Source organism: Podarcis cretensis (assembly GCF_951804945.1).
Source record: "Podarcis cretensis genome assembly, chromosome: 11".
Taxonomy (NCBI): domain Eukaryota; kingdom Metazoa; phylum Chordata; class Lepidosauria; order Squamata; family Lacertidae; genus Podarcis; species Podarcis cretensis.
The window spans coordinates 44,850,404-44,876,236 of NC_137180.1; the positions used below are offsets into that span (position 1 = coordinate 44,850,404).

At 44.8% G+C, this 25,833-nt stretch overlaps 1 protein-coding gene across 2 annotated transcripts; it reads right to left on the reverse strand.

The window, feature by feature from the left end:
- Positions 1–176: 176 nt before the first annotated feature.
- ISL1 (ISL LIM homeobox 1) lies at positions 177–24,026 on the reverse strand. Of its 2 annotated transcripts, none has more exons than XM_079995233.1 (6): positions 23,569–24,026; positions 22,140–22,329; positions 17,306–17,565; positions 11,946–12,229; positions 8,498–8,665; positions 177–1,648 (listed from the first exon to the last, which is right to left on the reverse strand). In XM_079995233.1, the coding sequence occupies exons 1-6, from the start codon at positions 23,594–23,596 to the stop codon at positions 1,532–1,534; spliced, it is 1,047 nt and encodes a 348-aa protein (XP_079851359.1). In that variant the 5' UTR covers positions 23,597–24,026; the 3' UTR covers positions 177–1,531. The 2 variants fall into 2 exon arrangements, with proteins under 2 accessions (XP_079851359.1, XP_079851358.1); XM_079995232.1 differs by having other exon boundaries at positions 11,946–12,232.
- Positions 24,027–25,833: the final 1,807 nt, after the last annotated feature.

Here is a 25,833-nt window from a genome sequence, read left to right on the forward strand (position 1 = left end):
CCATCCATTCATAGATGACTTGTAAAGAAGAACTGCCCACAGCGTGGATCATCCCCCGCAAAAAACAAAAACTTTAAGCAAAATAAAAGCAACACACACCCATACACCCACACACCCAAAAAACGGCAGCAACAGCAAAACAAATCAGGACATGGAAAAAGTGGCAAGTCTTTGGATAATAAATAATAAATTACTTTTATAATTTTTGCAATGCGAGAGCAAACAAACAAACAAAAGTATTTCCTCCTCCCCCCTCTTTATTTCCAGAGAAAGAGAAAGAGTGAGAGAGAAAGGGGTGGGGGCAAAAAACCCCAGTTCATTAAAAAAAAAGCACACATTTTTTTAAAAAAAACATAAAAAAACCAAGAACTATACACATCTTTGGGGAAAGGGGAATGTTACTGAACGGACGCCAGTCAAAAACAGAACCCCGAAAGACGATTCTTTTTTTTTCCTTTTCATTTTTCATGTGTGGCCAAAAGAGAGGTATACCTTGTTGCGAATGAAGGTTTAAATTGGGATAGATAGATATATATTTATATTTATATTTATATATTTTTTAAAACCGACTCCCTCCTTTAAATTAAAAACAAAAACAAAACGAAACAAAAAGAGTCACTGGAGAGTGGAGACCAGGAGAAAAAGGATGGATCTCGATAGAAACCCACCGACCCACCCGGGAAAAGGGAGAAAGAAAGAGGAAGAGGAGGAGAGGCGAAAGCTACAGTACATGCTATTGGAGGGACGACCCAGGCGCTCCAAGACCTTTCTTGGGGGGGGAAAGGAAACAGAGAAATTCCAAACCGCTCGCAGCTCCAACCATCTGAATAGCTCGTTCTGTCGTGGGATGGTTGGGAGGGTGTCCTTCCTTGATCTTGGAAAAGCAATCTATCAGAGCTCCTTTCAAAGATATATATGTGTATGTATATATATATATATATAATTTTAAATGTTGGTTTTGTTTGTTTTTTTTTGGCAAGGGGCGAGGCAGGTCTAGGAAGAACACCATTCGAGTTTGGACGGTCATACGAGGCGTTTTCTGGGCGATGTTTGTGTGCAGTCACTCAACAATGCCATTTGGGAAAAGGTGGCGGTCCTGGGTCCGTATCCTCTTGCGTTTCACAAACGTCTTTAAAACAAAAAACCAAAATCCTTCTTGATCTCCCTACGATCCTTCTGTGGGGGGTGGATTGTTATTATTATTATTATTATTATTATTTTAAAAAAAGAACGAAAGCATTTTCATTTGCTTTGTAAGAGTAAGATCCCAATGATTGTCTTCACAGTGTTGCTACCTTATCATTGCAAAACGAAACAAAAGCGAACGAACAAAGACTCCCCAGACAGTTCATGGAGTTTTTCTTTTCTTTAAGGTTCATGAACACGGTTGTGTTTAAATACTTTTCTTCTTCTTTTAATTTTCTAATTTCTCTTTCTCCTTCTCTCCAAGTCCCGAAACGTGATAGCTTTCCCACTCTCTCCAGCAGGGGGCGAAAACATTTGAGGACCTCAGCACCGCAAGGAATGTTCCTCATGCCTCAATAGGACTGGCTACCATGCTGTTAGGTGTATCCGGGAGTTGAGAGGACATGGATGCTACCTCACTTCCGGTGGAATTGGAACCTGGGCCTCCTTCTGAAAAATTAACCTGCAAAACATTTTTTTTAAGAGAGAAAGAGAGAGAATAAACGGTTTACAAAAAGAAAAGAAAATGCCCATTTCTCTGGCTTTCAAAATATCATTGCATTTCTGCTCAGGGCAGAGACCTTCTGGTATACATTGTGACAGCATTATATACATAAATACTATTACTAACAACAGTAACTCAAATAGTAACATTATTTATGTTCTACCGATTTTTATAGCAGCCTGCCATTTCTGCTTTTTGCAACCACAGTGCGGGAACAGTGAAATAAGACATATTTGCAAGAATTCATGTGAGGATCGACTCTGGTTTCACCCTGATAGTTCATCATTGCCTCGGAGTAGATTTGCGAACATTCCAAATGGAATATTGGAATGGAATAATGGAATACATTTGGGACACTTAGACAATTAGTTCTGAAATTTAAAAATGGATGGAAAATTTAAAGTTGAACAAATCCCGCATGAATGAAAAGCAAGGAATTTACCAGTGAGATTTTGGAACAGCTTTGGGTTTTGTAAAATGTTGGGCTACTGGAGCTATTTATAATAAACATCAGTATTTTATATCAGCAAGAGAGAGTTTTAGTGTTCAGTGTACTTTGCCTACAGCAATCATGTAAGGTCAGTATTAAGCTCACCCTCCAACAGAGACTGAGGAAGAACAAAGAACTGAATAGAAGAGTCTTCACCAACCTTCTGGTGCCTTCCAGATGTTGTTGGACTCCCATCAGCCCCAGACAGCAAAGTGAACAGTCAGAGATGGTACCCAAGAACAGCTGCAGAGTACCAGGTTAGGACACATGCAGCACAATCCTATACATGCTTACCAAGAAGAAACCCCATTGACTTCACTCACATTTTTTCCCAACTAAGTGTATACTTAATGGCCACAGCCCTAGCACAGTTCAGATCTGAGGTTGAATTGGAAGTTGGGTTTACTTATTTATCTTTTTGATTCTAGCTACCACTTTTTATCACTATACTACAGAAAACTATTTTATATTATATTAGAGCTCATAATATTCATATGTTTGGAGCACTGAGCAAGCAGTCCGATTTGGGATGAAAAGATCACGGAATTATCATCATTGTTTGCAGTGACAAAATTTGTATTTTGGTATGTGGATACTTAAATGGCGTCCCTCTGCTTCCCCCACCCCCAAGAATTTGCAGTGTACAGTTGTATCAGTTCTGTCTGAAATGTTTGCTGCTCAACTTAAATAGATGTTTTCTGGGGCACAAACCCAAGAAACAATTCTGCATAAAATTTCCATATGCTTGTATATACAGATAAGTGCAAATTTAGACTAAATTTTAGAGGGAAAGCTGCTAAGCAAAGTCATATCTAAAATATTATATTTCAGTGCAGAATGGAGAAAGCGCCAACAGTTCCTGGTGCAGGAGACCTGTTGACTCAGGTAACCTCAGTCATCCCTTAACAATGAGCCAACAGGGGAGTATTATGATGGCTCAGCTCAGAAGGAGCCCACACATTAGGCCCAATACATGTTCTTATCTGCTCTTTCTCTAGGTAAGAGCTGATCAGAGCTCTGGGAGGTTTTTACTCTCTAGTGCTGATTAGATCTTGGAACCATTAAGCAACAGGTCTTCTGCAATTCACAGTTCTCTGGATCAGGGTCAATGAAGACTATTCTAAGGCTGCAATCCTATACATACTTACCTATGAGTAAGTCCCTTTTGACATGAATAGGGCTGGCTTCTGAGTAAACACAACTAGGTTAGCACTGCTTGGGTATTTTCACCAGAAAATATGGTAAACTAGAAGGCAGCTTTAAACAATTCTAGTGAAATCAACGCGTACCTTTTCTAAATAGCTTTTCCTGAGCCCAGTGAAGGAGAGGCAGAATAGAAACATAACATATACATAAAGCAATGGTGGACCTACATATATAAGTGTAGTGTGTGTGTTTTCCTATGTACACCCAGTATACAACCTTTGGGAAGGGAAGCTGCAGCAAATAAATTCAAAGCAAACAGGATCGTTCAATATTAATAATTACACAAAGGAGAGTTAGTGTCAAGTAATGGATAAGGCTGCAATCCTACCTTGCTGGTAAGCATCACTGGACATAGCAGAATTTACTTCTGAGTAAACATACCTAACATTGTGGTGCAAGAGGCTTGAGTTGTAAACAAGAAAATCCCAATTCAAATCAGGCCTTGGTCACAAAATTCTCTAAGGGCAGCAGGGAGGGGGGGGGATAAGCCAATATTTCTCTGCCTGAGTCCCTCAAAAATAATATGGTGACATACTGACCTACCTCAGAGAGTTGTTATAAGGATTTCAGATGAATGTTTTGGTCACACTTATATAAGTGCTATTACAAGCATCACATGATCCCCCCCCCCCAAGAAAAGTTACTTTCCGAGTGAAAATTGTAGCACATGAAACCACCCTCCAAGGAGCCAGTGATGAAATGTTCTGCAGTTGGGTACAAGTTCCCAGCTGCAAAACACCACTTCTGAAGGACTCAGATTTGAAATAAAATAAAATAAAATAAATAAATAAATAAATAAATAAATAAATAAATAAATAATTAAAATGCTGCCCATCTGACTGGGTTGCCGCAGCCAAACAAAATTGTAAAAATTTGTTCTATGATTTTAAAGAGGCACGCAGATTGGAAATGCCATTAAAATCAATGGACTGGAGCCTCACTTATGGCCCCATGGTCTTCCATGCCCAGAACTGGCTTTCCATGAAGAAGAAGGCCCTTCCCTTCATAAAGCAAAAAGTAAGGATCCCAGTCACTGTAAATTCTTCCAGTTCAATGCCCTGATCCAAACTGAAATTGAATCTCCTTGATGCCCATAGAATTTAGTGCTAAGAAATACAGGAACAAAAGGAAAGTGCCTTAGAATGAGTCAAACCATTGGTCCGTCAAGTTCAGTGCTGTCTACATTGAACCTCTGAAGAACCGCTGCCAATCAGACATAGGACATTCCTAGCCCTATCTGGAGACGCCAGGAACCTTCTGCAAAGCAGATGTTCCACCACTGAACTACGGCCCTAAATGCTTGAGCACTACAGATAATTGTAGGGATTGCAATCCCTATTTTCCAAGGAATAAGCCCCATTAGATTCTATAGGGATAACTTCCAAGAAAATGTGCATACTAGTTTAAATCCAAGTAACCCTCATCTGTGGGTTGGATCCCAGTTAGGTTCCTAATGAAACTGCTATCTTCTTTTGGTTAAGATTTTCCACATTGGCTGGAGTCCAAACCCGTTAAATTCAATATGAGTTCTTCCATAGATTTTCATCCTAGATGCTGGCTAATTCTTCCCAGTGTGTTTCTGATTATTTAAGGTGTGTTGCAGTGGATTTCTACTTTGCACCCCAGTGGTAAACACATGGTTTAGAAGTAAATCCTATTGAAGTCAACAGAATTTATTTCTGCACAGTGTTCAGACTCAGAGTCCTCTGTTTGTGTATGCTCCACTAATCACACAGGGTTCCTGTGGGAATGGGCTTCCCTATACACTGAAGTGAATAAGGGGAGGCTCTTTGCACATGGATAGATGTCCTCTCTGCTCAGTGAAACTGGAATATTATTATGGATGGAATTAATCCTTTGCCTGTGAGTAATCACTGAATCTGAGAAAAAGAAGGAACAAGAAGCATTGCTTTCAGTGAGGTACTACGTACAAGTATTTCTTTTGTCCCATTTTCACCTCTGGTTTGAACACTACAAAAGCCTGCTTATGAGAATTACAGTTTCAAATTGCTTTCTATTCTCTTAAAAACAGACTGCAATCTACCTCCTATCAAACTTCAGCAAGCCAACACCCCGCAGTGGGAATTAAGAAGAATTGATGGTTTCTATCGGGTGTGAGGATCAGGGCCAGCCTAATACATTTTCATCTTCCAAGCAGCTGCACCATGCAATCCAAAAGGAATGTCCCACAATCCCTTGCAACACTGCAGCTGCTCACATTCTGAGAGTCATGTCCCAGAATCCTCTGCAGCACTGTAAGGGATTCTGGGTGTGTGGGGGGGTCACCTCTCTGATCACAGACCGCTTGCTTAGCACCCCTAATAATGTTGCTACTCCAAGCAATTGCTTGTGTAGCCCAGTTAGGTGTGTCTGTCTGTAAAGCTCAATATTGGTAATAATAAGATTTTAGACTCTGTATTGAGGCCCTGCATGGGGACATAAAATGCCTCCAGACTTCATTTCAGTTCCTTTAGCAGATGCCTGATAAAAATCATTCCAAATGCAATTTTCTCTCCACCCTACGCTTTTACCCATCTTTGTCATACTGACGTAATTTTTTTTTCACACCGTATCATGTCCTAGAATCTTCCATTGTATCTCCCTAGACTCATTTCCTCCCACAAAGTCTACCCATCTCCTCTATTGTTAAAAGCTGCACTGAATGGTTTAAAGCAGGATAATTCTTCCTGAGTACCAGGCAACACCCAGAACAAAGCAGGAAAAGAAAACAGCCCCTAAATCAGAATTAAGTAGCCCATCCAAGGTGGCATGGTCACAGCACACTGATCACTATTGGATTTAATCTATTTTTACCACCATTTGTATTTTCTCTTTCAAGAACAAGAAAGTCTGGAGATCTCTAAAGGCATTTACTCAGAAGTAAACTTTCCCAATTTCAGTGATACTTAGGCTGCAGTCTTACCAAATGAGTTATGGCATAAATTGTGACACAAGGATTCTTAGTGGAATTGTTTTGGGCATTGTTCTAGAAGAGTTAAAGCTGTCGTTTTTTTTTTTTAAAAAAAGAAGGACTTTGCAACATATATTTTCCAAAACAAATATTTAAACTGTTATATTTTTGGGAGACACTTTGTGCACCCAATCATTAGATGTACTACGAAGTTTAATCACTGAAAAACCATTCATAACATACCTTATTATTTTTAAGATCTGGTTTTAACACACTTAGGCCAGGAAATTGAGTTAAGGTTGAACTTCTGTCCTTAAATCACCTGGTTGGGCTTAAGTATTGCAGATGATATGGTCCCATATGAGCTGCCAAATGATGTAGGCATAAGGAAGTGAGTTAAGAACAGAATTGATTGGTAAATTCCTCTTGGCTTTTTGGTGAAAGCCAGCCCTTTAATACTATGCAACTGTTGCACTTTATTATATAACCACATTTTTAAAAATCATGAAAACAAGACAAAAGCATCCATGGAAGTTCAGAAATATATGCTAGCCATGGCATGTAAAAAGAAAAAGAAAATGCAAACAATCGGGCTAAAATATACCGTACATTTGCACAAACTGTGCTAAAGGCTAACATTACAATATGCAAAAGTAATTTATGTAAATAGGAAATGTGCATTTCACAGGAAAAAACAGGGGCTAACCTTTGTAATATTTTATAGAAGTGTACATATTTAGAAAGGTGTGTTCATTTTAAACACTGCTACCCTCCAAACAATACTTCAAATAACTTTTTCGATTTATTAGACTATCACCACCATATTTCAGCCCCAATGTACAACCCAGTAGAAGCAACACACCCACTACCAGGATCCTATTCACTCAGTTTAGTCTAATTGTTAGGATGATAATAATAATAATAATAATTTGGTGACAACTTGCAGATGCTGGTTTAAATGCCAATAAACTTAAGCATTTTAAGGATCTTGGGCATAAGCTTGGTGTTTGACATTGTGGTTAAATGGCTGAATTTGGTTATGGGAAACCCAGGCATAAAGGAAGCCTAGCTGGTCATAAAGGTCAAAAGTGGGAGAGAGGAAGGCTTCCCTGTGCCTTCTCACTCTAACGCAGACTAAAAATTAGATGAATATTGGAAAGCACTTTGTGTATTGTGGGAAAAAGGTTGCAAACCACCACACAGCCAGACTGCTTAAATGCCACTGGCATCAGTGGAATACAAGTCTCTTAACTGTGAGTAGGGTGGCAGCTAAGGTTTATAAGCCCTCTGGAAAACCTATTAAAATTACTAGGAGCCTTTAGGACAAATTCATCCTATGATTTCTTACTAAACAACAACATAAGTCCTGCAAATATGGCTGTGAATAAAGTACTGCTTTTTTGAAGGGGCGGAAAGCATACTTCCATTTTTATTTTTTAGATAATGTATGTTTCTGTCACAGGATAGGCCATCTTAAAATAGGCATTTCATCCATTGTTCATGTGTGACAGAAGGGAGGATGGCTTTGCAGGGATGCCTGCAACCTGCTCTGAAATGAGTTAATGCTAAGGGGACATTTCCCATCCCAAATAATTGGGTATACCTTGCAGTATCAAAAACTGCTTTTACCTTGATTTTTTTTTTATTGTCCAATATAACTACTGCTGCTAATACCACTGCTACTGATAATAGCCAGCCAGATCATCAATATGCATGCTTCTTAGCAAATGTCCACAGAGCAAGCAGCTCTGCGCTTAAAGATAACTGTGAGGCTAGCAGGCAAATGGGCAGCTGAGGTAACCCTACACAATCGCCATCAGTGGCTTCCTCCTGACTCCTTCCAGCACATGGACACACTTCTAGGGGCTTCAGATAGGGGTAATCTATGGGCACTGCTATCTCATACAAACCCTCAAGCTGCAACCCGAACCCCACTTACCCGGGAGTAAACCCCGACTGAATCCAGCAGGATTTAACTCCGAAGTAGAAGTGGTTTTAGGGTTTGCAGCCTAAAAGCATCGAAGTGGAAGGATCTCTGGTGGGGACGTGAGTTGACCTCCAGGTGTTTTAAACTCTGGGGCTGGGAGGGAAAGGGGGGGCGCGGGGGTACAAAAACTTTGCAGGAATAATCTAGAGGAGCGTCGCGCTTGCCTTTGCGCGCACAGTGGCCCATTCATCGCAGCCGGGAACTGACACTTACGAGTTGCTGAAAAGCCGGTTGATCTATGTCACTCTGCAAGGCGAAGTCGCTGAGGACTTTCCAGGGCGGCTGGTAACTCTGCACCTCCACCGGGTTCGCCTGCAAGCCCCCGTCGTGTCTCTCCGGGCTGGCCGCCACCATGGGAGTGCCCGTCATCCCTTGGATGTTCTGTAAACAAGGCAGGCAGAGGCGGTGAGGGGCCGCGCCGCACAAACCGCGATTGTCTCGCGGCGCAGAGAGTCAATAAACTCCTTCTCGGGCTTATCAAACGCTCGACTCTATTGACTTTGTTAATCTGCCCTTCGCGGAATTTCGTGTGTTATTATTCTTAAAAACAAAACAAAAAAACACACCACCCACACCTCTCTTTGCTGAGTCGATTAGGCAAAGTAGATTAGGATCCGTTTCCAGTCCTGATCAAGGTATATATATATATATACCTCCCGCACGCAGGGGAAACATGTCTATTTCCAGGTAGGAAAGGTGCATACTAGGACTCCATGTTAGGTTGCTTCTCTCTTAGGCAGTAAAGCCCAGTGATCTTAGTGGGGTTTTTGAGTCAAGACATTTTGGGTTGTCCTTGTTATCTTGAAGGTTTCCAATGAGGAAGAGGCGGGTAACTCCATGGGAACGCCACAGAGGAGGACAGGAGGCGAACAACCCCGGACAAATAGCACGCTCCCCCAACTGCTAATTACATTACTGGTACCCCACCTCCAACGACTTATTCCACATCTATTTATTGGTCCCTCCTAATGCTGCCACACTGAATAACACACTTCTTCCCCCGATTGCTTAAGCGCTGGAATTCACGTCCAGAGCGCAAAAGCTGGAGATCCGAGCACGAGATAGGAGCCCTAGACTAGAGCATGGGACAACTCTAGAGCCAGCAGCTTGACGGCCTTCAGGATCACAGTGTGGGTACATACACACCACTCATATTTACCCAGGGGTAAGTCTCGCTGACTGAAAGGGGAGTTACTTACACACACGCCTGCGTCGAAGCCTGCCTTAACGCGTGAGAAAATGCCACCGAGGGTTACTCAGGTCCCTTTGAGCGCTATGGAGCTTACTCCCAGGTAAGTGGGGTTAGGACTGAACCCTTTCCTGTGAATATTTAGTAGTGGTGATATACACTCCGGGTATTTTCGTGGTTAAGGGAAGTAACTCCTGGAGGTTGACAAAAGTCAAGCCGAGTTGCTCTACAACGCCGCAGATTTCAAGCGGACCTCATTTCGGAGTAAGCCCATGATCCGGAGTTGGCATTTTCTTTCAAGTAAACATCATGCCTAGGCACCATTGATCCTCTAAGTTTAGGTGCGACTGCAATCGTACACCGGGATGTCTAGTCCAGTTGAGGAGAAGAATTGGGACTGAAGCCGGTTCCTTTCCACTCCCTTCCTAAAGACGCAACCGGTTTAGGTCCCAGTCCAGCCATTTCACAGAACTGTAGCCTCTAGAGAAAGTTCGGGAGATTCGCCTCACTTTTCGCCCCGGCATCGACAAGACATTGAAATGGTCTTCGAGTGAGATTGAACTTTCCAGGAAAACGTGATCCGGAACGAGGATCATTTCCAAGGATCCCTGCTTATTTAGGTTTGACTGAGCTCACCCTTTCCTAGCTAACCACCACTACACTTTGTGGCAACGAATCGGGTGGGGAGAAATAAACTCCGCAGGTTTTATAAAGCCTTTGTGTCCAAAATAACTTCCTAAGTCGGAGCAACTTAAAACACTTCAAACTGGGGTTTATTACATTCCACCGCGGTAATACGCAACGCTTTAAACTTCCACTTAAGCAGATAAGCAGTCTTAACAAACATTAATAGCTGTTCCTTTAAGCAACACAACAATGGCCTCGGCATCATCAAGGCCTAAAAGGCAATGGATGGGGAGAGAGCGGTTGTTTTGGAATATCTGCTCGCTCGTCATTCTCATCTGCCGAAACTCTGTTGTGTCGCTAGTGCTAAAGTTCGCTCTCATTGGATTTTAAAAACCAGACCTTAAGTCTGTTTACTCGCAAGTAATTCTCGTTCCGCCCAGCTAGACTTCATCCTAGATCCACTTACCTAGGAGTAAGCCCTACTGAATGCCGTAAGACTTGCTTCCGAGTAGACATGAATTGGGCAGTGTTGTGAGCATGCATGGGATTGGAGCCTTACGAGAGTATCTGGCTGAAATCCGGTAGTTGGGAAGGACACATAACTGCCTAGGCAACTAGCAGCAGAATTTTCTTTCTTACGAGTAAACCATGTATAGGATTGATCCGCCCGACTTTCAGGTCTAGAGCCAAAAAGTGTGGCAACAAAATAGGTCAATCCTACACACAGTTACCCGGAGTATGGCTGTAATATTAACCTTAATGTTAATATTAAGAGTAAGCCAAACTGAATTCAACAGGGGTTCCTTCTAAGTAGTCATAGTTAGAATTACGCTGTAAGCCTCAGGGGGTTCCAGTTGGACCTACTCCCGAGCAAGCTTTAATTCCATCGAGTGCACCACTATGGCGTTTTGACATGCACACACTTACTAGGTAATAATTGAACGTAGGAGGGATTTACTTTCGAGTAAATATACGTAGGAGTTCACTGCGAAGTTCTATTGAATTCAATTGGTCTTCTTCGCATTTTTCTTTGAAATCTGCTTGCCAGAACTCGACAATAACTAGGTAGGACTATAGAAGCCTACTCTATTGATTTCAGTACACCTATTCGAATCGTCTTACATCCGGCAAGTCAGTTGAGAGCCTTTTTAAAAAGGGATCTATCCCGTCCCTCCTCTGACCTTTACCCCCCCACCCCCCACATTGCTGTTATGTATCTTAGACCACAAGAAAGTAGGAATTACCCACAAACTGATATCTGTCTCTGGAACAGCCCCAGCGTCTTCAGTAGAACTACTCTAGAGTAAGGCAGTTTGTAAAGTCACTGTAACATGTACTTAAAAAAATTAAAACGGGGGTGCTGTGGAATATCGAGACGTTGTTGTGGGATTTCTCCCTACAATTGGACCATTTATTTGGCAACAAAAAGTAAATAAATGCGCACAATCAAGAGTTCACGGACCAGTTCCCTAAACCCAGCAAGCTATTGAAGCCTTGCCCCAATAAAACCCAGACCCCTTTCTAGAAGCGTGCTACTTCCACAGGCCAGCATTCAACAGGTGAAGCGTCCCCTTATCTCTCTGTTCGATTGCTGTGAAAGGCACAGAGGAATGGGGACCTTCTCTTTTTCTGCTGGCTACAGGGAGCCCCGCTAATTGGCGTTCTTGACAGACACACTCATTGGACAGTAATACACACATGCGCACGAACCTATCCTCCCCCCAAGCAAATCAAAAGCACCAAGGCAAGAGAACAGCCAAAGCACGCCCACTAACCAAAAAAGTTTTTTCTTCGGGAACTGGCGCCCCCTAGAGGCCAGGAGGAAAGACCGCGGCAGCCACTCACCGTCTTGTCGTTGGGCTGCTGCTGCTGGAGCTGCTTCATCATAATGCTCCTCTTTTTGTCCTTGCAGCGCTTGTTTTGAAACCAGACCCGGATGACCCTGGGGCTGAGGCCCGTCATTTCCACCAGCTGCTCCTTCATGAGGGCGTCGGGCCTGGGGTTGGCGGCATAGCAGGTCCGCAAGGTGTGGAGCTGCTTCTCGTTGAGGACGGTCCGGACGCGGGTGGTCTTCTCCGGCTGCTTATGGACGTGTGGCCTCAGAGCCGGTTGCCTGGCAGAGATAGGTTCTGCTGTGGGGGGTGGGTGGGGGGAGGAAAAAGAGGAAGGAACAGGAATCCCGTAAGTGGCGGGGGAGGGCGAGAAGATGCTGACACGCAACTTCCTGGGGGGCCAACCCCGCAGGGATCATCACTACCTGGACGCCCATCCATCCATCCACCTTTCTTCAGGAACCAACGCTATTGCAAACAATGGGAATCGGGGACACCTCTCTGTCAAGCCCCTCCACTTTTTATGGATCCCCTTAATCCTCCACATTCTCACAAGCGCCTCTCTTGTTTTCCCCATTGTCACGATTGGAAGCTCCTCGCGGACAGGGGACTGTCAGCGGAGGAGCTGCTGTCCAAGGTACTCTATATGGCGCTCTCTAATGAGCGGTGACGATTGGGACCCTCAAGCCTTCGGATCTCGGAGGTGAGGGAGCAATACTCATTCTATTTTGTTGACTGGAGGAAATCGCCAGTCGTCCAGTTTCGGTGGGACGTCTTGCCGGCCCACCTCACCGGGAACACCTGCGCAACCCGGTAGTTTCTCTCCCCGTCCACCCCGCGTTCCCCTTCCAATGGTCTTTCCTCAGCGCGCAAAGGATGGCTGAGCTCTCAAACGTGCACGGGGGAAGGAAATTCAGCTGGGGGAAAAAATCAGTGGCGTCGATTTTTCCACTTCAATATATTTTTGGATTGTGGAAGGAAGCAGATAGTCATATAATCTGGGGGCGCCATTTCACAATTCTCGAGGAAGAATCACCAGGGCTTTGGAAGGAGCGCGGAGGCGGCTACCACCAAGACCTCCCTCCCTCCCTCCCTCTCTGGCGCCACTCACTAGAATCTTAAAGCTCAAACGGATCAATTGGCCACCTAGTCCCTCATCTACCCTGAACCATCTGCCACTTCCGGGTTAATGGATACAACAATGCAAGCCACAGCAAACAACCCAATTGCCTCCGTCGAAAACTCTCCCCCAGGTCCTGTTTATCTATTGCTATTAGCACCTCCCGGATTCTCCTCCTGTCCCATGCACCATTACACAGGCTTTCTTTCTACAGCTCCGGACTTTCAACGCCTCCCCCCCCTCAATTTAGTTGCATAAAAGCCTCCTTTTAATAGCCCGATTCTAGGCATGTTTAGGTGGAAGGAAGGAAACCTCCCTATAGCCAAGGGGGCTTGCTTATCCAGATCTAAATGAACACAAAACTGCAGCCTAAAATGTGAAACGGTGGGGTTTTATATCGAATTTTAAAATGAGAACTAATAAACATGTGTGTACTAATAAGCAGTGACGGGGAAAGTGAGTTAGCTGAATTATATAGTTTTAAAGTGGGTGAGTCTGTGAACGCTGTCAAAAGAACACACCGCTAGAAAATCCAGAGCAAAATAAATGTTCCAACAGTTTCTCCTTTAAAAAATGCAACTGACACTCTTAAGGCTGCAATGCTATGAACAGAGATTGAACGACACTGAAGACAGTGAAACTTTCTTCCAAGTAAACAGCCAAAGAGGTTGCTCTATAAAACACTCTCTCATTGGAAGGAAGGTTGCAGTGCCATTCATTGGTGAATGGAGTTTACTCTCAGGTAAGTACACAGTAGATTGCAACCTGAGCTACTTCCTTTGCAGAAAAGTCCAAGTAAATGTGTTGAGAAAAATGTACTCTAATGCAGCATTCTGAAGTTTGCTTTATTGGAAGCAGGTGCCACTGAAATTAGTAGAACTTCCTTTTGAACATTTATATGTTGAAATAATTTCTACATCCCCCATCTCTTTTTTTGCCTCAATATCAGACAACACATATAAAAAGACACAATTCAAAATACAAAAAATGCAACCATGTATCAAACAAAATACTTGAGCTAATATTTTTAGAATGAATTCTATGGGATTGTATCTAGAAATGCAGAGTTAATGGGGAGGGCAGAGATAATCTGATGGTTTCATTGTGCTCCACATTTTTGACTTGCTTTTTTCATAACACTTTCTCCCCTTTCAAATTAGTCACTGTTTTGTATTTGGTATAGCAAGGAAGACTCTACAAGAAGTGCGATTTCAGATTTGGAGGCACACAAGACATCAACTTGTTAAACCCTTACTGCTCACTCATCTATTACTTGGAAGGAAATGTTTTTGAAATCTAGTTAAGACTATGGGACTTGCTTCCAAGTAAAGTGCAACAATGGTCTCTGAATTAGGAGTCCAACGACGATGCTTAAACCTCTTATTAAAAACTAAGGAAAGACTACCCTGGATTAAGTTACTAAAGACTGGCACTGTAAATAGTGTTCTTGCTGCCCCCACTCCCATGATAGGGCAGAAGGGAGAGAAGAGCAGAAAGACTTAAAAGTTACAAGCTCTTGACTGGGAATTCTCCAAGCCTGTCTTGTTTTGTTTGCCCTGATAGGGTGGAAAAACAAATAAGGCCCATTCCCAGAAGCCTAGACAGGGCAGGCAGCAAAGAAGTGGTCCTGCAATGTTTCAAGTCAAGAGTAATCCTAATGAAAAAGTAAAGCCAGCTCATGGGTCGACACTAAAGTTTTCGGCTTGAAATTCTCACCCAAACCACAGAAAGCTTCATGAGGAGAAGGCCGAATCCCTTAGAAGGCCAATTACTGAAGATTAGCTTGTTGACAGTTTTAAATTACAGCTTGAAGTGGTGCCTGTAGTTATTAGTCTCTCTTTTTGGAAGCTGGCTCCCCCTCCACACTGCATAACCACCACCCCCATCCCATGTTTCATTCAGAATACGCCTTGCTGGGAAGAGCCTAAACTCATTGAATAGCATTGCCTCATCTGCATAGGGGGACCCATTGCTGCCTCTCTGCTCTCCCCTGCCCTATTTTTTTTTTATTTCTTGTTTCCCACATTAATTATCCTGCTCCCCCCTTGCTTTCCATATTTTCTCAGGACATTTCTAACGGGGCAGCAGGATCATAAGCATCTTTACTTAGAATAAAGACCTAAGTGCAACAAAAGGACACAACATCTGAATCAATTGTGCCCTCTGTAAAAGTTCCTTGCAATGCAAGGTACACTGCTGTTATCTTCTCTTTCCCCCCACCTCTACTGTTTTGATCTTTGTGTACTTCTCTGTCTGCTCCTTCCACTTGCTTTGGAAAGATAGATTGCTGTGATTACCCAGCGCACATACCTGACAGTGAAAGCTACGTACACAACATATACATAAATATTTCTTATTTATATTAAGCCACCAGGAGACTGAAAGTATATTACTTCTTTGGCAATTCAGTCGTAGTAGAGCACACTACTCTGCCTGCCCTCTGTACTGTGGCAGACTTCATATCTTTTTCAGGTCAAAGGAGAGGAGGAATTATCTCCCATAAAACAACATGGTCCCATACACCAGCTTACTTCCGCTGGTTATAACAAAGTTTGCTCTCCAATAAGTGGGCATAGGAGGACGGCCTAACAATATAATCCCAAGCATGTTTACTTAGAAGTAAAAAACAAACAAATACCCCACACAGTTTAATGGTACTAAAGGAGCAATCCTATACACAAGAAACTGGCATAAAGCCAGCCAGTGTGAATTAAGCTAGGATAACATACACCAGATCCAAACTTCATTCAGGAGTGGGGCTAATGCTGACTGAGATGGCCTAAAGCAGGCAGAGGGAAAACAATAAAGTATGGGTTAAACCACCCTTTCTGCTGGTTTAATTTACACCAGGCTGCCAGGTCATGTGACTGAGCTTGATGGGTATAGGATCCATTCTAAATCCCCTTTTTCTGCCCCCCCCTGGAATGCCCCCTTTTCAGGCCTTACACTGGCACAGCTGGGGAACCCCTGGATCCTAACCCCACCCATCCCAGAGGGTCCCATTATAGGATTGTTCCCTAAAGATGCAACCCTATGCACACTTCAAGTGTGTAGTATTGCAGCCTAACGGTGTCAAACATGTCTGCTCAGAAGTCAATCCTATGGAATTCAGTGGGACTTAGTTCAGGATAGAAATTCAGAGGATTGCTCTATGCATTTCAAGGAAGGGGTTTAGGGCAAGAGCCTTGATTGGATTCACTCATCTGCTTTTGCTCTTGACAACACTCATGTCTTGGACCTAAATACACAAGATCCATTGATATCAATGGAAGTTCCTACTAAGATTGCATCCCTATGCATATTTACTTGGAAATCTGTTCCATTAAAATTATGGAACCCTTTTGAATGAACATGGATAAATCTGAGCTGCATCCAAGGTTTAGGGATCAGGGTGCAAAGTTGTTTTACCAATGGATGTTTGCAAAAGTAGAGTTTTGGGGGTATTTTAAAGGAGATTCTAAGCAAGTGAGTTTCACTCAAACCCTTTGGACCATGCGAGTTAATGGCTGCAGTCAAGGGGAAGTTAAAGAGGTGGGAAGCTGCAATCCTAATCGTGCCTACTAGAGAAAAAAGTAAGCAAACCCTGAGCAAACATTCTTAGGATACTGGCAGGAAGTCTCATTGCGCTACAGGGAGTTTACTTCCCAGAAGCTGGCTACCGGTTTGGGCGTCATCTCCCAGCAAATTTAAGCAAACTCATTTCCTTTTATTTCAACGAAGGGCTCATCTCTGTTGCTGAGATGCGCTTGGTGGAGATAGGAAGAGTGCAATCCTTTACACGTCTGTTCAGAAGTAAGTTCTCTCCCGAGTTCGATGGGGCTTACCCCTAGGTAAGTGGGTGAAAGATACCCCGCAAGCGGCATCCTCTTATATGTTTACTCGGGAGTAAAGTGTTCAGAGGTCTGCAGATTTTGAGCATGTGTGTGTGTGTGGTTCTGCTTCTTAGTGTCATTTTGCCATCGGAAGCAGGGGGATCTCGTGAGCCTTTTCTCCAAAACTCTCTCACCTCTGCAAAAAAACAAAACTAACCTCTGCGAAGCTGGTATCAAAATGAATACGGGGCTGGGCACATCTAGGAGGTATTATTAGCCACTGATGGCCGGGAACCGCGGGTGGGGAGGCAACGGCAGAAGAGCTTGGAGTGGGAGAGAAAACACATATATGGAACAAAGGCCCGGAGGGACCCTCCCTCCCTTGCCCTCCCCCCTCCCCTGCCCTCCCCGAAGTCTCTGGGAGGGGGGACCAGGAAGTACCTGCCATCTGCAGCGGCCTGACGGGGTGCAAGGGGCTGAGGGGGTCCCCAGCTCCGAGGCTGGCCCTTTCCACTACGTCGTGGTCCGCCCGGCAGAAGAGGCCGTCCTCCCGCAGCGCGAACTCGTCCCCGGGGATGAGCTGCCGGCTGCAGGCCACGCAGCGGAAGCACTCGATGTGGTACACTTTGGAACGGGCGCGCATCACGAAGTCGTTCTTGCTGAAGCCGATGTTGCACTTGGCGCACTTGATGCCGTATAGCCTGAGCCCAGGCCCCGTCGAGGAAAGGGGTGGTGCGGGGTGGGATTGGGGATAAAGGGGTGGGGGGGAGAGAAAAGAATACGGAGGTGGGGTGAGGAAGGAAGAGAGAGAGAGAGAAAGATTTCACTCCGGCCGCCCCGTCGAATCAAGCCAGTCATTCTTTCATCCACGTTCCAGTCTCCCACGTTAGACAGCAAGCCCAGCACGCCTTCCAGGTCGCCCGGTCTACCTCTGGCAAACCAGAAGCTCGCGAAAATAGAAATCGGAGCGAATTCGGTTCCTACCGACTTCCCAATCCTAGTGGCTTCTGAAATTGTACTGTGTACGCGCTCGGACCTTGCAGCAGCGAAGGGGAAGTGTTTTAAAAAATAAATTACCGTACATGCATTTGGGTGTTGATTGGTTTATTATTATTATTATTATTATTATTATTATTATTGGAAGGGTGGGGCTTTTTCTGTTTGTTCTCTTTCGCGGTCTCTTTTGGAGGGGGAGGGGAGAAAATCTGCCCTATGCACAGAATGGAAGAAACGAGGGTGGCTGAAACTTCACAGCAACCTTTAAAAACCAGGTTAGAAAAGGGGAATGTCTAATTAGAACAGCAAGATGTGGGGGGTCAATGAGCAACGGGGGCTGCAATCCCGCGAGTTCGCCCCGTGGAGTGCAACGGTGCTTACTTCCGAGTAAACGCCTCCAGCATTGGAGTCACTTTTTTATATATACTTCTGAGATAAATAATAATGCAACCCATCCCGGGCCTGGACAGGGTGACTTTGGAGAAAACCCCACTGACTCCCTTCCTTTTAAAAGAGTCTTTAAAAGATTGCAGTTTTTAAAAAGCCGCTTCTGTGTCTCGTCACACCAAAAACAGAACCAAATATTCCCAAAGAGAAAATGGCAGCTTACCCTTTTATACAATGAAAAGAGGAGGAATCGTGACGCTTAGGGAAACTTATTCCGGGGGCGTCCACTTTTATTGGGAGTTTATTGGGGGCTAAAATGCAATGCTGGAACCAACCCTGCCCTCCAAAAACCGCTCATCAAAAAGGAAGGAAAAGGCTAAACTCGACTCTTAAAATATAAACAAACAAATACAAAACTCAGGAGTAAAACAGTGCATCTGGAGTCAGTGAATCGCGGCCACCAATATCCTAAGCCCACTGGCAATACTCAGAGGCAAAACCTTCGGCCTGCCTTTGCTTCCGCACCTTTATGCTCCCGGCTCTGCCTGTTTACTTGGGTGTAAGTCAAGTTCAAGGGGGCGCTCTCCCAGATCGCTACTAGGCACTGCAAAGGCTTTTCCCAGAGACGAAATTTCCCCGGGAAGGAACAGGCGCGTGGCCGCGAATAAACCCGCAGCTCTAAATGGTTTTATTTGGACCGCTTGAGCAGCTGTTTTTCCCGCCCCTTCCCCATATAACCGCCCCCCCCAATAATCTTAGCTCCCAGCAACTCCTGATGGTCTTTGAAAAAGCCCCCTTGAAATCAGTGAGAAATTGCTTCAGACTAGTAAGTTTCCCAAAGTAAGACTGGGGCAGAGCGAGCCTATCTATGCACGTCTACCCAGAAGCAAGTCCAATCGAGTTCAGTGGGACTTACTTCCGGGGAAATGTGTGCAGGATTGCAGCCTAAGGGCGACGTCCGCCTTCTGTTCCAGAATCACCAACAACAAATCAACAGAATTCTCAGTAGCGCTGAAAAGCTCCCGTAGACCACGAATAGGAGGTCGCTTTTCTGTAGAATTCAGAGTTTATAAAGACAGAGTCTTCGGCTAGGCTTTGATATGGCTTCACATTGGACCCATATGTACACATACAGATAATCTACATATGTTGTTGATGTCTAAGTCCCTCCTCTTAAAAGAAGAATACAGAGGTGGCGGCGCGGAAATAGCAGGAGGAAAATGCTTAGTTTTAAAAGCTCAACTCTACCCTGAGTCTATGATTCCATAATTCTACCCGCTTCTCTATTAGTATCTCAGGCTAAAGAATCAAAGCTCGCCCCCCCCCCCCAACTCGCTTCTGCCCCAGCTAGACAAGGACATGAAGTGCCAACTTCTGAACCAAGGCAAGTAAATCCTGTTTGAAAGACGGCGAGCAGCAAAAGGCTAAGATCCCTTAGCATACGGGCTTGCATGAAAGGGATTTGCTTTCCAAGTTACTCTATCTAAAGTTGCCATCCTAAACACATGTTCTGGGGAACTAAAGCCCCGGTGTCGAGACAATGGCGGTTACTTCTGAATAACGCAGTGGTTTACAGTCGGGGTGCAGGGATCACCGCGTGAACAAATAATATATAATATAAATTCTTATTATTAGTATTAGTATTATGTATTAGTATCATGGTAGTCCTAGCGTTTCCCCCCCCCCCTCTCTCTATATATATATTGAGAGAGGGGGAGGGAGCATGGGATCAGAGGGATCTTTCACCATGCTTTCACTTCCGAGCACCTGATTCTCGGGGAGCTGGGAATCAGGTTTGCCAAGGGATCCCTTCTCTAGACCGAAGCCAGCTGAACAGCCGGGTCTGCTGGACAAAGGCGAACTCAAAGCAGCAGGAAACTCGGTCTCGCCTCGTTGCCAGACTTTCCCGGGAGTGGGGCGGGGGAGGGCTCTCAGGATTGCAGCCGGGCAACTCTGTCTCCTCAGCAAGGAAGCCCCACGGATTTCAGGAGGACTGGCCTCCGGTTAGGAAGCTGCACTTTGAGAACCGCGGAGGGCTTCACAGGGATCCTTCCGGCTGAGTGAAAAGAGACTGCCCAAGAAATTGCTGCTGCTGCTGCTGAGTTCGCCTAAAGCCGCGCGTAAACTTCTCTTGCCATTTCCTTGCGAAGGGACCTTACGCAGGAGAATTTCCAGTGGATCCTCTCTCCCCTTCACCCGGGTTAGGGTTAGGGTTGCCCCAACCTTTGCCCCCTCTGCAAAGATCAAATGCAGCAAAAAGGACACAGTAGCATAGCGCCGTCTAAGTCAAGACTCCCTAAAAAAAAAGCTGTTCAAAAAAAGGAGCCCCTCCGCTTTGCTCCCCCCTCTTTAAAAAGAAATAAAGGTTTCCTTATAATGTCAGCAATGGCCAATAGTACCCCCCCCCACACACACGTGTGTGTGTGTGTGTGTGTGTGTGTGTGTGTAAGTAATCAGCTCTCAGATTTTCATGCTAGGTAGGAAGCCGCTCCATTATCTAAATGTACCGATTGTTCGCCCACAGATGAGGGGCAATTTGATCTCCTCTGTCCAATTCATCAAGGCAGATAAGATAAGGAAAGAGAGTCAGTCCGAGCGCGCCCAAAGGGTTAATATTTTAAAAGATTAAATGTCATGTTTAGGGTTTGTTTTTGTTTTTGTAAAGCCCCCCAGTCGAAGAAACCGTCCTGCATTCAGGAAACAGAAGGGGACTATTAATTATTATTACCACTAATAATCATCATCACATTTGTTTACCATGCTTTAAGGAGCCATGGGCTGGCGTGAGAGGAGGAGTAGGAATGGCCTGTTTTAACTGAGCCTGTGTTGCTATTTTCCTGTTGTAACATAGTTTTTTTAAAAAACATATATATATGTAAATTTAAATCTATATGTAAATCGTACACGCAGTCATGCAGCTGGGAAGCAAGCAGGCCTGAACGCCACCACTTAATTTCAATTATACTGATATTAGTTAGAGTTGAATGGAGGAAGCGTTGGGGGCGCTTAGTTTAGAGAAAGCCAGTTTGAACCATCTTAAATGGCAACATATTGTCGCTGCCGCTCCCCTCCCCCGCAAAAAAAAATATATTACACACATTACCAACAACCGAAGAAGGTACTCACACCTAGATCTCACACACATCTTCTCATAAGTAACTACCACTAATTTCAACAGCTCTTACCGCCGAGGGGCACCCAGCTTCTAAGATCTTTACCTGGAGGTCAGATCGGCGGATTACTGAGAAATCTTGCAAGTAATTTGCCAGTATGGATCTGAAAAGTCCCACGACCCTGTATACCTTTCCTTAAAAGCAAGTCTATCTGATAAGGAAACCCGTTTTTCAAATTACCGGTACTTTAGATTTGCACCCTCGCAGACTATTTATTTTACACATTTGCTCACAAGTGTCAGCCCAAACTTAGGAAAAAAAGAGAGAGTTGAAATTGTATTTTTTTTTCCTGGAGTGGGAGAAGAATTTACCTCTCAACTGTATGTACTCAGTGATAAGACGCAATTCTCTTTTTTTCCAGTGAGCTCGCACTGCAATGCTAGTTTATTTCCCACTGAACTCAGTAGGGCTTGACACTCGATAGGAACGGAACTAGGCGCTTGTACACACGCCTAAATAATCTAACCCCTGGACGCATTTTCTTGGCACTAATAGGAAAAAAACACACACTTACCTCCAGGTAAGCGTGTTTAGGAGATCGCGGTTTCATTTCTTTTAAACGGGGAAGAGGAATTTAAAGAACTGGGGTTTTTGTTTTTGTTTTTGTTTTTACTTTCCCAAACCTTATACAGATAGAAAATAAACAAGGCTCAACTGGAACCGTCTCTAACTGCAACGCGACCGAAGGGGCGGAGGAGAGGAAAAGGCAAGCTCCGTACCTGATATAGTCTCTCTTACAGTAGGTTTTCCCATCCCTAACAAAGCACGTACAAGTCTCGTCCAAATATTGGTTGCATTCTGCGCACTTCAAGCAGGCCGCGTGCCATTCCAAATCCGGGGAAACTCGCAGAATATACTGATCGTGGATTTGATTGCCGCAACCGACGCATAGGGAAATCAGCCGTTTTTCTGAAAGGCAAATAATAAAAGACATGATTGACTGACCGTTTGCTCTCCTACGGCGATAAACACACTTTATTAGTGTCGATCACCCGCGTAGGGCTGCTACTCTTTGGGAGCGCGTTGCTGCTGCTGCTGCTGCTGTTGTTGTGGCATTATATGGGGGGGGGGGAGGAAGAGAATGATCGCAGAGAGTGTGAGAAAGATAGAGAGTGTGTAGCATTTTAGGATGGTAATTGGAGTGTGTGCCATCAAAGGCTTCCCTCATTTAGAGAGGAGGCGGAACGCACATTCAAATGAAGGCTGGCAGAATTCTAGAACGCGCACATTTTACGCACCTTCCAACGCAATCAAAACATTCCCTTTTGACAATTTGTTCTTTTGGAGGGTGATGGTGGAATGAAGGCATGTGTGTGGTGTTATTAATTTTGTACTTCCAGATTCTGAATAGGAGAAAAAGAGGGAAGCTAGTGGACTGGGTAACAGAACACGCCGGTGACGCTTTCTCTCTCTGCTCTGCTCTTAGGAGTTTGATGCAACCGGCAGGCTTTGGTTTGTCAATTCCATTCCTTTTGTCAATTTCAATCCCTCTTTCGCTAAAAGGTTTGTTCACTTCTTTAGGGCGGGGGTCCTAAAGGCCGACCTGGAGCGCTGGACGCTTACCTCCATCGGAAGAATTATTTGCTTGGAAGGGAACCCCGCCGAGCTAAGAAACCCATTCCTTTCCAAAGCAGCGCGCTTATTTAAAAGGTAGCAACCCACACTTCCCACGCTTTAAATCATCTGCTACGCGAGTATGAATGGATCCAGTTGCACTCCTGGCCCCCAGCCCCGCCGCCGCCGCCCCCCAACACTGCGATTCCTCAATACATTTAAAGGAAATCCAATCCTATTGTTTGGGTGTTTGTTTTTTATTTTAAGGGAAACCGACTTCCAGCAAATGTCTCCAGGATTTTAGCACCGGAGCGGTCGCACTGAACTGGAGTCATCTACCGCTGCCTCTGAAGCCCAACCCCCGTCCATGGCAGCTACTCCCCCATCCTCCTTTTCCACACTCTCGCCTCTTCCTTCTCTTCTCCCAAGCCACCGAGATCGCTCCGGAGGCTCCGATACCCCACCAGGCGAAGCGGCAGCCCGCCAGAGGCTGCGTCCTCCACCGCTCCCGCCTGCCACCGTGGGAAGAAAGAGCTCGTCCTCCCGCTTGCCATATGACCACTGCTCAAGAATAACGAATAACGTCTTCCTTACTTTTCGGTGGGTCTCCCATATCTCCCATATCTGTAAGAGGGTATAATGTCCACAGTGAAATGGTGCACGGTTGCGATGGAGCTTCCCAGAGGTAAAAAACAAAACACAAACACACAGGAAAAAAAAACAAAACAAAAAGGAGACAAGCTGCGCCTTCTTGGAAAGCGGGAGATGCTGTCAAATGGAAAGGAAGAGAGAGGCTGCTTGATCAGTCGCTCTGAGGATCAGTCCAAGGAGCTGGGATCAAATTGGTTCCTTTATTACTAGGGTGATGTTGATGAGGAGCCTTTTAAAAGAAAAAAGGTCGGGGTCGGGGAGTGAGAGACAGAAAGAGAAGGGAAAAGAGAGAGAGCTAGAGAGCAGAAAACGCTCCGCGCACCCGCACAGGCCAACTCCGGATCGGGAAGCGAGTGGCAGAGGCGCTGCAGTGTGCGGGACTCAGCGCGCAGCGGCCGCCAGCCTCTTCCTTATCTCTTACTCAAACTTCTCTGCTCCAACTCAGCTCCATCGCCATTGGTCGACGTAGGCCTCGGGGACGTCAAACCAGCTCGCCTCTGATTGGATGTAGGGAACACAGAAGCAGCTGTTCTGATTATCATATTTCAGTGGCTGCTGTAGCCTTTGCTGGGAGGAGAGGGAGGGGGGTGCTTGGAGAAAACCCGGGCAGAGCCAGAATTTTTTAATTTTTTTTATATATATATTTTTTTACAAAGCTGGACTTGGAGAGAGAATCAGAGGCAACTTTTACACTCCTCATTTGATTTCCTCCCCCCCCCCCCCTTATAACTCTCCCTTTGCATTTTCGGTTCCACACTCCGCCCCTTCTTTTGGTACCCTAAGGCAGGCAGCTGTCTTTCAGCGCTCTCTGGTTTTAGTGATTTTTAACCTCCCTTTTTTAAAAGAAAGAAAGAGGAAGAACTGAAACGTTGATTTCTCTTAACTATCCCTCCCCGCCCCCACGGAAAAAGGAAATTGATCAGGCGTGCGGTCAAATACTGGGGGAGTGGGGGGGGGGAAGGAGGGATGGATTAAAAGCCATGCAAATCTGTGTTATGCCGCCAAAAGGGGGGCAATAAAGGCTTAGCTGCTGATAGATTTCGCAAGCTGTACTTTTTTTTTTTAATTATTCTCTCAGACGGGGAATCGAAGCGCCAGCGAGGCTTCTGTTGATGGAGGCGTTGACCTCGGGTAGGAGCTGTCTATAAAGGCTTCTACATACCCTCCCCCCACTCAAAAAGAATTGTTTGTGTCCCCTCTTCTCTCGCTCCACCCCCCGACAAATTCGTGACATATATTTTCGGAGAACTATTGACTGCAAAGCTCTTGCAGGAGTTTAGCAATAGAGGGCCACTGCGATCTTAGAGCTTCGGTACTACGCTCAGTTACCTGGGAGTAAGCCGCACTGAATTCAAGGGGATGTAGTTCTCACCAGACGGCTAGGAGGACGCTGCCAGCGCTTTACTCCGAAGTTACGGCTCAGTGGAGTTTCTATGTAAGCAAAGGAGTTTTGGAATTGCTAGTGTTCCTCTGTGGAATATGGAAAATAAAACTGATAGCTGCTTCTTTATGATGCTACCATGACTTTCTTTGGAGAAAGAGTTGGGGGTGGAATCTAATCACCACGATCACTCTGCTGTGAAATCGCTAGAGAAAGAGTAACGAAAATGTAATCACTACCACCGCACCACTCGTAGTAGTAATAACATTTCCTCTAACTGCTACCACTAGAAACTGAAAAGCACTTTCAAGCTGCCAGTTCCCGTGAAAGTTTCTGCTAGTATTTTCCCCCATTCTGGACAGACAGAAAGGTATTGCAAGGCCTCTGGGTGCCTACAAAACTAGTGGGAGCCCGGAATCCTTGACTTTACCCTCAGTTTTCACGCTAACATGGTTTTCACCTCCTTCTCCTCAGTACATTCACTTAGGAGTAAACCCCATTGATGGGAAAGACGCCTGTCGTGATTTCTTCGGAGTTCAAGCAGCAGGAAAGCGAAGATAACTCTAGTTGCGGATCAGGCGATAGGCAGATAGTAAGGAAGAGAAATAGAGCATTCGTCTGATTCTTGATTGTGCCAAAGTTAGCTTGGCTTCCTCAGAGTCAAAGCAAAGCATGTTTGAAACCCCCGTGTAAAACGGCCCCTCTTCCAAAATATAAAGGGACCACGCATCTATTGACCTCAACGGGGCAACATCCTCCTGTTTAGCAGTTCACTGGTGTGCAGTTTAGCAGTTCACTGGTGGTATTATGGCACGGCAGAATCACCT